The following is a 12,665-nucleotide window of genomic DNA, read 5'->3' as shown; positions in this document are numbered from 1 at the left end:
TAATCTGGCTATTGAGAGGTAAGATTGTTCATTCTTCCATTTTTTTTTCTGGGGTTAATGTTCCTTTGTTTGCAATCTTTGTGCTTTCATCCAACATAGAATAAATTAATGGGTCTTTCTTCATTTCATGCGATTTGAGTGGTTTTTATCCTTGGGTGTTTTTATAAATGGTTGGTTTTGATTTTTCTTTTGTGTTTCTGAGATAATTCTGTTTCTTTTTTGTGCTATACATGGGATCTTTGTTGTTCTGAATCTCCTACCTGTTTTTTTTCCTGGGTTCATGTTTGTTTAGAATGAGGGCTAACAATGATGAGATTATGTTGTATTGATTTTCTTTGGATTGGTTTTCAGTGGCATATTCTTTTTAAAACTGAAGGTAGCTGATTGGGCTTGCGTTCTTATGTTCCATATGAAATCTAATTATTATCTCTTTTGTTGTTTGACCATTGGTTGATTGGTCTTCTCCTTCATAGCTTGATTCATTCATATCTCTTTTCTGTATCTGAAGATTTTGATATGGATTTATAATTTGATGTTTTTGACGATGTTTGATTGCCTTGAATGAATATATTGAATAAAATAAAAGTGGAATCTTGTTGAAGTCTCATTAGATAGTTATTTACAACGTGCCCTTATAACAAGAATTGGAAGTTTCTTTCTTTTTCTCCTCCAATTCTTTGGACAAAGAAGCTTTGTTAGATAGCTTAGTTGTTTCTTTTGTCATCTAGAATATTATCAAAACAAGAAGCATTAGGCATTGTAATCTGATTGTCTATTCTGTTTTGATGTTTGAATTTTATCTTGCATTTTTTCAATTTAGAGACTAACAATCTGAAGTTTTCACTTTTTTATTCATTACTTGGCTTTAAACTATTCTGCTTCAATATCTACTTGTAGATTATGTGATCCTTTTTATGTTTTTTTCTTTCATTATTGTCAGGCAGGCAGGTGTCTCTTATGCTTGTTAGGGATTCAGTTTTCTTAGTTGTGAAAGACTCTTTTTCACTCTGGCCGCTGCAACGAAGCTAAAATTTTCTCGCACCTCAAAGTGGGTGTGGGGGGACAACAAAGAGCTGATTCTGCTTTGTGTTTTAAGGAGATCAAGATCATCCCATATCTGGAGACTGCGACGTGTTTCAGAGGGTCTTTCGCTTGATTATGGCTAATGTCCGTGTTCGCTAAAGTACCCAGAAGTTCGATTGTACCTTATCTTTCTTTTTTAACGGTAGTAGAATTAGGTGCTTTCCTCTGGTTTTTGAACCTTAATGATTACAGTAGTTTGAAGCTAGATTTCTATGTAAGACAAAAGGTAGGTCTCGTGTGGATGTATTGCTAATCTGTATCACCACAATGGTTAGGTTTTCCTGCTTCAATGCTCATATCGGAAGTCAGAAACCAAAGGTAAGTCCAAGATTTGCTATTGGTTCTTGACAACTTAAGTTAAATTTGGGCTGTATACTTTAGTGTTTCCTGACTCAAGTATCCACTTGGCCATCAGATAACTGTTCAGCCATCTGTTGAAGCGATGCATACAACTATAGAAGATTTTTCTCAAGTTCAAGCCCCTAAGGAGTCGACTAAAGCTGCAAACATGGAGTCATTCTGTCCAGAGACACAAACAACTGCTGAGATTCATGAAAGTGTCGAACCTGTTACGGTTTCTTCTTCTCCTTATCCTAGCTGGAAATCAGAGGACGTAAAAGACAGAGTCATTCTTGATAGCAGTTCCAGGGTCCTTCAGAATCCGCATTATCTTAAGAAGTGTAGATCTCTTGGAAGTGGCCTTTGCCTGGAAGGACGAGTTCCTGGACAAAATGATACAGATGATGAGACTGATCAAGGATTTTCATCTGATTCCCATGACCATGGGTTGGCTGAAGATGGCAGAAAGCATATAGCAGTGAGCCAAAATGCTTCATTCTCAGAATCTGTTCAAGTAAGCTCTAACCATGTCTATAACGAACTGGTTTTCTCTATAGGAGACTCTTTACTTCCAGAAAAGGATGGCCATGATATCTCTAATTTACCTTTGCCTTGTGAGCGTGCCAATGCCTCTGGTGATCAGACACCCAATAACGCACCTGTGATTGTAAAATCATGTTCTATGCCAAATATTGTTGCATCAGCACTCCTTTTTGGAGGACATTCTCCTCCAAAATGTTTGGCACGCCGTACAAGATCCTCTGAGGATGTACATGTTCTCAGCATGAGACAAAAGGAGATCTTAATTCATGATGTTGATACTGAGGTGATGCGAGAACAAGAAAGAGATGATGGCATGCATAAAAATCATAAAACTAACTTTGAAAGTTCTTATGAGGGATTTGAATCTTATAGTTGTTCCGCATCAGCAAAAGACTGGATAGTGCCAGTTTCAGATGATGTAAGCCCAATGAAAATGCTGCAAGAAGAATTGCGGGTTCTGAATCAGAATGAATTGACTGGCAAGGATTTTAAGATTAAGCGAATTGAGGATTGGGTAAGTGGTCTTCAACATGTCCGCCCATCAGAAGACTCAGTTGAATTATCCTATCCCAATGATCAGGTAAAAGCGGAGCCTGCTGTCTCTAATGATTTGACTGCTGCAAAGGTGGATGTTAAGGTAACTCCTGGCATGGAAGCTGCAAAAAGATATATATCTTCTTTGAGTACCTCAGCAAGCACAGCTCAACTGGCAAATCATGGTTTGGTTGTTATACCGTTTCTCAGTGCATTTGTCAGCTTGAAGGTGCTTAATCTATCTGGAAATGCAATAGGTAGGTATCTTCAACTGCAAATAGTTTCAGTTTTGGATTTAACTTCTATTTTGACATCTTTTGAAGTCTTATGATTTAGAGTATACAGAACTGTCCTATTGTATAAATCTGCTTTCTCATTATTTGTACATGTACTTACAGCAAGGATTACTGCTGGTGCTCTTCCTCGAGGACTTCACATGTTGAATCTGTCAAGGAATAATATATCCACCATTGAGGGTTTACGTGAGCTTACTCGACTTCGTGTGCTGAATCTGAGCTACAATCGGATATTTAGAATTGGTCATGGTATGTGACAAACTGCACGGGATTAGCTGTTCTATTTTCCTTGCTATAATACTCGTTTACCTTCCAATATTTTAATCTTCTAATCTACTTCCTGTTATTCTCACATAATCCATTGAAGGTTTGGCTTCTTGTTCCTCTCTTAAAGAGTTATACTTGGCTGGAAACAAGATAAGTGAGGTAGAGGGTCTCCATCGTCTCTTAAAATTGACTGTTTTGGATCTGCGTTTCAACAAAATCTCTACTGCCAAATGTCTTGGCCAACTTGCAGCAAACTATAATTCCTTGCAAGCCATTGGCTTGGAAGGTAACCCTGCACAGAAGAATGTTGGAGATGAAAATCTGAAGAAGCATTTGCAAGGGCTTCTTCCAAATTTGGTTTACTTTAACCGGCAGGCTATTAAAGTCAGCACAGTGAAGGATGGTGCAGAACGATCAGTTAGGCTAGGCATCAGTGCCCATCAATTTGATCGTGGCCTTAGATCAGAACACAGAGCTACTAGGAAGAACAGCCATGGTACTTCTACTTACCGGCCATCCTCTTCATCCACTCGTGGTCACAAAAGTCAAGTGGCTTCCCCGATGCAGTCAAGAGGCAGGCTTAGGCGCTATCCTCCTAGTGGAGCAAAGGCAACAAATAATCGTCGAAATCATCATGTAGATCTTGGTAGCAAAGTTCTCAACTTTAAATCAGAGCTTTCTATGCGAAGGACCCAAAGCGAGGGAACTCTGGGGCTTCTATGAAGTAGAGTTACTTTGATGAGTGGAATCTGGTTTTAGACTATTTCACATTCGAGTTAAGTTGGTTGTCGTAACTGCAATAAATGTCACTCAAGGTATTTGGTGTGACTAGACATTTTTAGAGTAGATTTTGCCAAAATGGGATGGAAGTCCTCATACTTGTTCTGTTAGTAAGTTTCTTATTTGTATGCGGGAAAATGTGTGGAACACAATAATGTTGCATCTCATCTCTTATGTTTTGTACCCTTTTTGCTTGCATAAGTTGCTGCTTTCTCTCTTGTTGGTTGCTGGTAATAGTGACACAACTCACAAATCGGAGCCTTCTTACTTGCACTGCTCCAATGTGAGATCGAAATTAGAATATCCTTCTTCATGATACCTTAATTATTCTCCATTTAAGCCTCAATCGCCGAGGATTAAGGCTTTGTTGAAAATTTTTAATCGCTTAATTATCTTAAATGAGTTTCATAACTCACTATAAACATGACAAGATAATTCCTTTTTACAAAAAAAAGAAATGTGAAACTTAAGTAAATAAAAATGAATTCAATTATTTTTTATTTTATTCTATTTCATTTAAAATCATATTGTACTTTATCAATTAATTTAATTATATAATGCATTTAAATTTAGGGAAAATATTTAGTACGTTACCAGTGAAGTTTGTACACCATAAAAAGTATCTGTCAGTGTATCAAATACTAATCCTTAAATTTAAATGATATACCAAACAAATTGGATAAAAAAAGTTCAGCACTCAATGTAAGAACAATTACAAACTTCAAAGTCTAACTTGGATAAAAAAAATTCAGATCTCGAAGTGAAAATAGTTATCAAGATTAAGTCCAAGATAGTGATTGAACCCTATTTGTCTTATTGATCTAGTTGCAAGCAACCTTAAGGGTAAGCAAAACTCGATTTGATTCGAAAAAGTTAATTTTTTTTCAAATTTCGAGTTAATCCAATTAAATTATTCAATTTTTACGAGTCAACTCGAACAAGTAATACGAGTTTTGAGTAGTATTTTACAATTCAAATAAAAAATTATTATAAATACCCCTTTGATCCCTATTAATTTTAAAAATGAGTAAATTTATCTTTCAACAAAAAAAAATAAAAAAATTTTAAAATATTTATAAAAATTCACAAATTCATACTTCAAAAAATTCTAAAAAAGTTAAAAATTTAAAAATTTTATAAAATAATAAATTTCTAAAAAAATTATTGTTTTCAAATATATATGATTTTAAATATAGAATTAATTATATTCAAATAGACTTAAATTTTATTTCAAGTTAAAGAATGATAAAATAACAATTTTTTCACTTGATTTGCTCTAACACTCAGTCCCTAAACAACGGTATTGCTCATTCAGTGTGGGTGGAACTACGCGCATGGGTGAAAGACCGGCATGCTAATACATATCTAGTTGCATTCATCGTCACATTTCATATCATGAACATGTTCTCAGCCAGTTTCGGTTCTACACTAGTCCAACTATTCAACCAAATCAGGCATCAATAAGGTATGGTTAGCCATGGTCATTGAACCAAATGACCAGGCTGCAGAAGCTGCCTACCCCTGTCCCATCCAAAGATAGATGACCGCTCACTCGACCATGATGATACCAAACAAGTGCAACACCTGAAAAAGGGTGCAGTTTTGAAGTACAAAAATCTGGTATTCCTACGGTATTATTAACATGCCTGAGCAAAGAAATCCAGTACGGCAAACCATATACATATACATATACATATACATATACATTGAACAGTTAATTGTCGAAACACAATCAGCAGGAAGTACACAAGAGAAACCCAAGAGCCCTATTTCTATCCATCTATACAAAGCATACATGTTCGACACCACACAAGGATCTCACTCTTCTTTGACACAACAAAGTCTTCACATTTTGGATTGCCTTTCATCATTTGCTGCAATATCATTGCAGGAGCCATATCAGTAATCAATCATCCTCATCCGGTAATTCAAAATAAAAGCTGACACTTAATTAGCAAAGGAGTTCACTAGATATATACAGAAGTAAAGCCAAACTATAGGTTTGAAAACTAATAATGCATTAAATGGCACATTATCAATATGGGTTTTACATTAAGAACAAAGCGTTTGTTCTCTGCTACTATTAAAAGGCAATTCATAGGTGTGAAGGGAAAGAAAGAATTCACAAATGGGTCTTAAACAGATTAAAGCTTGGAGTCATATTAATTACCTGAATCAGTAGGCACTCGTCAGTGCTCCAAGTCATACTAAGCATCTGATAACAAGAAATATGAATCAATGAGAAGTAATTTTTATAGTAATATACATAATTGTTTAACTTAAAGATTACAAAAAACAAATAATACTAAGGCCTTGCATGTTTCTGCAGCTCTAGAAACAATGGTAACACCAAACACAACATGTAAGGCCTAAAGTATTATGTGTTATGCACTAAATTCCGCATCTCCAAGTCCATAGGCCATTTCATCAGGTTAATTCCAAATGTCTATAATCATGATTTCTAGGCTAAAATATCATGTACTAGTGCTATCCCTTCAATGGTTTAATAATCTTCATTATTTTCATTATCTTTCCCAGCCAATACCCTAACAACTAAGCAAAACCTCAATTCAGGCTGGTACTTCTTACTTCTCACAAGTCATAAACTATAGTATTTGGAACTTCTACCAAGCAGTTCATCATGTTCATAAAGCCATAAAAACTCTCAGAAATGGAACCAGTTGATAACCATCAAACACAGACAAAATCAATTACAAAAACGAAAACCCAAACCTGTGTATCCCTCCTCCGCATCATGACACTCCTGTTCCTCTTCAGGTACCGGCTGCAGCTCCACATCTTCAACAATGTTCTTCTTCGTCACCTTCTCAGCTCCACCATTTCCATTTTCCTCATCAGGGTACCGGACCACTACCACAGGACAAATGCAGTGGTGGACGCAATAATCACTAACGCTTCCTAGCCTTCCCTTGCAGGTTCTTCTAGAGGCTCCGAATCCTCTGCTCCCCATGATCACTGCACTCAGCCCTAATCTCTCCACTTCCAAACACAATCTCTCCTTCATGTCATGGTCTTTTACTAAGTGGATTTTAAACGGAATCTGAGCATCCACTAACGGCTGGGCCAGCGTGTTCGCTTTGGTTGTCGTGAAAACGTCGAAGTCGTTCTCGAGTTTCTGCTGCGACTCTTCGTCGGAGTGATCGCCGCTGATGGCGGTGGCGTTTTCGTGATTATTCGTGGAGTTGGGGGTAATTTGGAGTTTGATAGAGCCCCAGTCGGCTCCGTAAAGGACGGAAGTCGGACGTACGTGGAGGAGGACGACGGCGTCTCCCGGACGAAGGTAATTCTGGACAGCCCAGCGGACGGCATAAGCACTCTCGTCGCTTAAGTCAACGGCGATGGCGATGCGACGCTGAGAACCGGCGATGGGGGTAGAGAAAGGGAAACGTGGGGAAGAGGGCTGGATTCGGAGGGAAGCGAGGGATGGAACCTGAAGGTCGGGTTCCGATGGATTGGGTTGTTGTGGATTCATCGGCACAGAAGACAAAGGTTTTTGGTTGACCTTTTTGGGGTTTGGGAATTGAAGATCACAGAAATTTCGGTGAGCTCTAAAAACTGCTGACAATGGGGAGCCGCTAATGGGAACTATATATCGAATGGGCCATCCAATATTTCTTTAACTTTCTCACGTGCAGTAAAGGTTTTTTTTTTTTTTCAAATTTAATAAAAATAAAAATGTAAAAGTAAAAAAAAAATTAAAATATTTCTTTTTATAAAATTAAAAGAGTAAAATAAATTATTATCACATTTTTTTTATGAGTTAAACTAACCCGCTACGTTTTAAACAACATTCATACAAATATTTATACTTAATATTTTGTCCCTCTAAAAGTATTTTACTTATTATTCCGCTACCTAATTTAGTCCACAATTTTAGAATGCGCTACATCGACATTTTTATTTTTAATTTTGAGTTTTAGAAATTGAACAAAAAAAATTAAAAGAAATTTTAGAAGATTTGTAATATTTGAAATTTTAACTAAAACATTCTAGATATTTGAAAAAATTGAAAATTTGGAAAAAAAATTCAAAATATGTAAATTCTAGAAAATTTAAAATATTTCTCTTTAATTTTTTTTTTCAAATATACATATTATTCTTTTAGATCAAGTACAGCTTCTAGAAAACGTATATCATGAATTAGAGATATCATGAGTTTCTCCACCAGGCCCATAAACTTGAAGTTGCGCCATTGCACCTTGCTATTTTCCCTGGATTTGGTATTTGGGTTTCCAACTGTGATTTTAATTTGTTTATTTTATGTGAGAACTCTAGTTCCGGAGCGTTGCTGCACCTGCATTTTAATGGAGAAAAAGCTCAAGAAACCAAGCTGCCTTTGCGCTAATTTGTTTACTGGTACGGCATTTAAAGCTGGTGTTCGGCTAGAAATTGCTCATTGTGTGATTTGTAAAACTAAAATGCCAATGCCGCTTCAAAAATTATAGAATGCCGTAAGCCAAGTATTTTATTACATGCATTACTTTTTATCGAAAAAGATTTGATAACTAAAATGCCCATGTTCTGTGTGGAAACAAGGCAGGCCATACTTGTATTCTCAACCACCTTTGATTGATACCTGTTCTTCCTTGTCTCAAATAGCTTTGTGGTTGTCCTTTGAAATATGTGTTTTTTCCCCTCCCAGGAATCCTCTTACAGCCTTGGACAACAGGAATAATAATCCATGTTTGAAACTATCCCTGCCACTCTTTATTTGGTTACTCTCCTTAGGAGCAGACACATTCTCAGCAAATCTCTCTCCGGTAATCAGACCATTGTTTCATCGGGTGGAAACTTCGTGTTCGGCTTCTTCACACCAGGTAAGTCTTCCAACTACTACATAGGCATATGGTACGGCGGCAAGGTCTCTGAACAGACCCCAGTTTGGGTTGCAAACAGGGAGATACCGGTCCGTGATATATACTCTTCAGAACTGAAAGTATCTGATGGTAACTTAGGTTTGTTCAACGAGTCCCAAGTACCAATTTGGTCCCAAAATATTAGCTCAAGCAACTCAACTTCTGTAGTAGCAGTCCTTGAAGATACAGGGAATCTTCTTTTAAGAGATGGTCCTAATTCATCAACACCTTTGCGGCAAAGTTTTGATCATCCAACACACACATGGCTTCCTGGTGGTAAGATTGGCTTAAATAAACGAACCAAACAAAGTCAACTTCTTATTTCATGGAAAAATTCAGAAGATCCTGCGCCGGGTTTCTTCTCTCTGGAGCTAGATCCCAGAGGAACCTATCAATATCTTATTATGTGGAATAGGACCGAGTATTTCTGGACAAGTGGACCTTGGGATGAACCAGCAAGTATTTTCAGCTTAGTCCCAGAAATGAGATTGAATTATATCTACAACTTCAGCTTTCATTCGGACGAAAACGGAGAGTCATTTTACTTATTCGCTTTATAATCCTGATACCATATCTCGATTTGTTATCGATATTTCGGGGCTGATTAAGCAACAGTCATGTTCAGAAAGCAACAAGCAATGGAATGTGTTTTGGTCACTGCCGAGACAAGAATGCCAGGTTTATGCTTATTGTGGGGCTTCTGGCAGCTGCAATGAGAACTCGTCTTGTGATTGTTTGACTGGCTTTCAGCCAACTTCTGAACAGAATTGGAACCGATAAGTTTGTTCTGAAGGGTGTATCAGGAAGACTAAATTGCAGTGCGACAATGCTAGTGTTGGCAGGGGGGACCAATTCTTAGAAAGCCGCAACACAACTTTCCCTGCACATCCACAAATTACGATAGCTGGTAGCAGCATGGAATGCAAATCAACCTGTCTAAAGAATCGCTCTTGTACTTCTTATGCTTAAGGAAGACAATCAGTGTTCTATTTGGATTGGAGACCTCTTGAGTCTGAAACAACTTGGACACGATGATATTAGAGGGAAAATTCTGTATATCAAGATGATGGATTCTAATATTTCTAATGAATCTAGTTCCACAAATAGGAAGAGAGTGATTGTTATTGCATTTGCTTTTTCAGTAGGACTACTACTTGTAGGCCTAATGATTCTTGCAATTATGAAAGGAAGGACACAAATATCACTCCAGAACCGGAAGAAGGTCCACTCATGGTCTTTGGATACAGATATTTACACAAGGCAACCAAGAAATTCTCTGAAAAATTGGGAAAAAGGAGCCTTTGGTACTGTTTTCAGAGGGACTTTGCCAGATGGAAGTACTATAGTTGTGAAGAAGCTTGAGAGCATCAATCAGGGAGAGAAACAATTTCGTGCAGAAGTCAATACAATTGGGAAGATCAATCATATTAATCTCGATCGTCTTCGAGGGTTCTGCTTGGAGGGTTCGAGAAAGTTGTTAGTATACGATTTCATGGCAAACAAGATACCAAATTGCCCTTGGTGCAGCAAGAGGACAGGCTTATCTCCGTGAGAATTGTGTATACAGTATCATTCACTGTGACATAAAGCCAGAAAACATTCTTTTAGATGTTGACAATTGTTCAAAATTGGCAGATTTTGGACTAGCAAATATTCTAGGACGAGAGTTTAGTCGGGTCCTGTCCACCATGAGAGGGACAGTGAGTTATCTGGCACCAGAGTGGATATCAGGAGTGGCTATACACCCAAAGCTGATGTTTACAGCTTTGGAATGATGCTTTTGGAACTTGTATCAGGAAGGAGAAACTCCGAACAAACAGTTGATGAGGAAGGTACATTGTTTCCAGTTTGGGCTGCTAGACAAGTGAATGAAGGCACTTATCTCCTCAAACTCTTAGATAACAGACTGAATGGAGATGCCAATTTAGAAGAACTCTCTAGAACATGTAAACTAGCTTGTTGGTGTATCCAAGATAATGAAATCCAAAGGCCATCAATGTGCCAGGTAGTTCAAATCCTGGAAGGGGTTATGGATGTAAGCTTGCCCCCAATTCCACGATTTCTACAAGAAATTAGTAATGATGAGGAGCACTGATTTTTGTTGACTGACTCAACCATAAGCCTGAGTTCAAAGGCGTAGGGCATGCTTAGTTGTTGCTACTCCGAAGTAGAAGTCTTTCATCCTGGAATGATTTCACGAGGCATGGAAACAAAATACTGAAAACAAAATTCGAACTCGATTCGATATTTTATCGAGTAGAGCTCAATTTATTGATTGAACTGCATTCAAACTTGGTAATATTTAATTTGAATGGTTCGTGAGTTTTATTGAACTTTTCATTTTTAATATATATTTTAAATAACTTTTTGTTTTTAAACTTGAGAATAATCCTATGCTTAATTTTTGTGTCGATTTCAAACTCAAATTTTAATAAAAAAGTTAGTAAATAAACTTAATCAAATTCGAACTTAAAAATATTTTTTCATTTGAGCTCGAGTCACTCAACTCAATAGGATTTCATCCCACAGTCAATTTTACAAGTCTTAATTTTAAATACAGTGGCTAGCTTGTACTTATAATTATTTACACGGTCCATATTTCTAGATAGATATAGTCAGTGTAAACACACGTAACAATATTTCGAATCTATATAAAAATTCAAATTTGAACTAAAAATATTTTCCTAAAATAAATATTAAAAAAGTTTGAAGTAAAATTTACTCCTATCGAACGATTAAGAAAAACCAGGCAATTAGTCGAAATCAAACTCATTCAACAAGTGAGAATGAAATAGAAAATGAAATTGCAGCATTCATAATGAAAGATTCAAATAAGAAAAATGACAACAAATTCACTGTACAGCTTTTTTCGTAGACGGTTTAGCTTGCTGGGCTTCACCACACCAGGACCATACATGCCGCCACGCATTCATGTCAGAGTCTTGGTAGCGCCGCCTAGTTTGATTTGGTTTAATGTAAGACAAGATAGGGGGAAAAAAAGTCAATTAGGCAGTTGAGTGATATTTGGGTGTGGTGGGTAATGTTGCAAATGCAGTCCTGCTGAACACCTCATTGTTTCATCATTTAGCAAAATCCAAATCTAACAACACAAAAGAAACTTTTTTCAGGATATATCAAACAAATTAGATTTTGTCCAAGAACTTTATCAACCATCACTATCTCTAAGCTCAGGGCAACAAAGATATCTAATATCATACTAAACTAGCATAAAACCATAAAAGTAGGCTAATGAATGAATCAATAGTGTTTAAATAATTTTTAACAACATTTTAAAATATCAAAATATAAAAGTTTTGATATGGGATTTACTTACGTTGGTGTAAAAAATATATTTTTATATGATTAATATTTTAACAATTCAACTATCATCGATATAATAGTACTGTCATGCATGCAAATTTTCAAACTAATCCGGTATCCCTATCATATCAATTTAAAATAGCATATATATTAATATTTATTGAATGATTGAAATTTTTTTATACAAAACAAATAATTAGAAAATTTTTATTTATATCAAATTTAGCATGCATGATCTATATAAATAAAATATAAAATATGATGACTGGATCTTTAAAATATTAATCCTACAAAAATGGTGTAAAAATACTTTAGTTTTACAATGGTGTAAATTGATTCCTTCCCTAAAAGTTTATTTAAAATAAAGTGATCAAGTTAAAGTCTTTTGGCATAATGATAAATTTAGCCCTCATCATTTATATTTTCTATCAATTTAGCCCTTCTTCTTTTTTGAGCTAAATTTTTCTATTAACATTTTAAAAATAGTCAAATTATTTTTCTTTAAAAGAAATGCTAACTAAAACATTAATTTTTTTAATGATGTTGACATGATAGATCATGTGCATTTCATGCTGACATGACATTATTTGTCTCATATATTATGTCAACAAATAATTTAGAAAAT

General features: G+C 36.0%; 2 protein-coding genes and 1 pseudogene across 7 annotated transcripts; 2 read left to right on the top strand and 1 right to left on the bottom strand.

Moving 5' to 3' along the window:
* On the top strand, positions 1 to 4,025 carry LOC107886675 (uncharacterized). Of its 6 annotated transcripts, none has more exons than XM_041101116.1 (5): positions 1 to 18; positions 941 to 1,401; positions 1,499 to 2,756; positions 2,898 to 3,044; positions 3,163 to 4,025. In XM_041101116.1, exons 2-5 carry the CDS (start codon positions 1,351 to 1,353, stop codon positions 3,783 to 3,785), a joined length of 2,079 nt encoding a protein of 692 aa, XP_040957050.1. In that variant the 5' UTR covers positions 1 to 18; positions 941 to 1,350; the 3' UTR covers positions 3,786 to 4,025. The 6 variants fall into 6 exon arrangements, with proteins under 6 accessions (XP_040957050.1, XP_040957057.1, XP_040957043.1 ...); XM_041101123.1 differs by having other exon boundaries at positions 2 to 18; positions 945 to 1,401; XM_041101109.1 differs by lacking the exon at positions 1 to 18 and adding an exon at positions 28 to 170.
* Positions 4,026 to 5,450: 1,425 nt separating this feature from the next.
* LOC107886676 (universal stress protein PHOS34) lies at positions 5,451 to 7,445 on the bottom strand. Its single transcript, XM_016810721.2, has 3 exons — positions 6,576 to 7,445; positions 6,013 to 6,057; positions 5,451 to 5,716 (listed from the first exon to the last, which is right to left on the bottom strand). Exons 1-2 carry the CDS (start codon positions 7,333 to 7,335, stop codon positions 6,050 to 6,052), a joined length of 768 nt encoding a protein of 255 aa, XP_016666210.1. The 5' UTR covers positions 7,336 to 7,445; the 3' UTR covers positions 5,451 to 5,716; positions 6,013 to 6,049.
* A 742-nt stretch (positions 7,446 to 8,187) lies between these two features.
* Positions 8,188 to 10,814, top strand: LOC107888105 (G-type lectin S-receptor-like serine/threonine-protein kinase At2g19130; annotated as a pseudogene).
* Positions 10,815 to 12,665: the final 1,851 nt, after the last annotated feature.

The sequence above is a fragment of the Gossypium hirsutum genome, chromosome A03 (assembly GCF_007990345.1).
Source record: "Gossypium hirsutum isolate 1008001.06 chromosome A03, Gossypium_hirsutum_v2.1, whole genome shotgun sequence".
In the NCBI taxonomy this organism is placed as follows: domain Eukaryota; kingdom Viridiplantae; phylum Streptophyta; class Magnoliopsida; order Malvales; family Malvaceae; genus Gossypium; species Gossypium hirsutum.
This window is presented reverse-complemented; position numbering and strand designations above follow the sequence as displayed.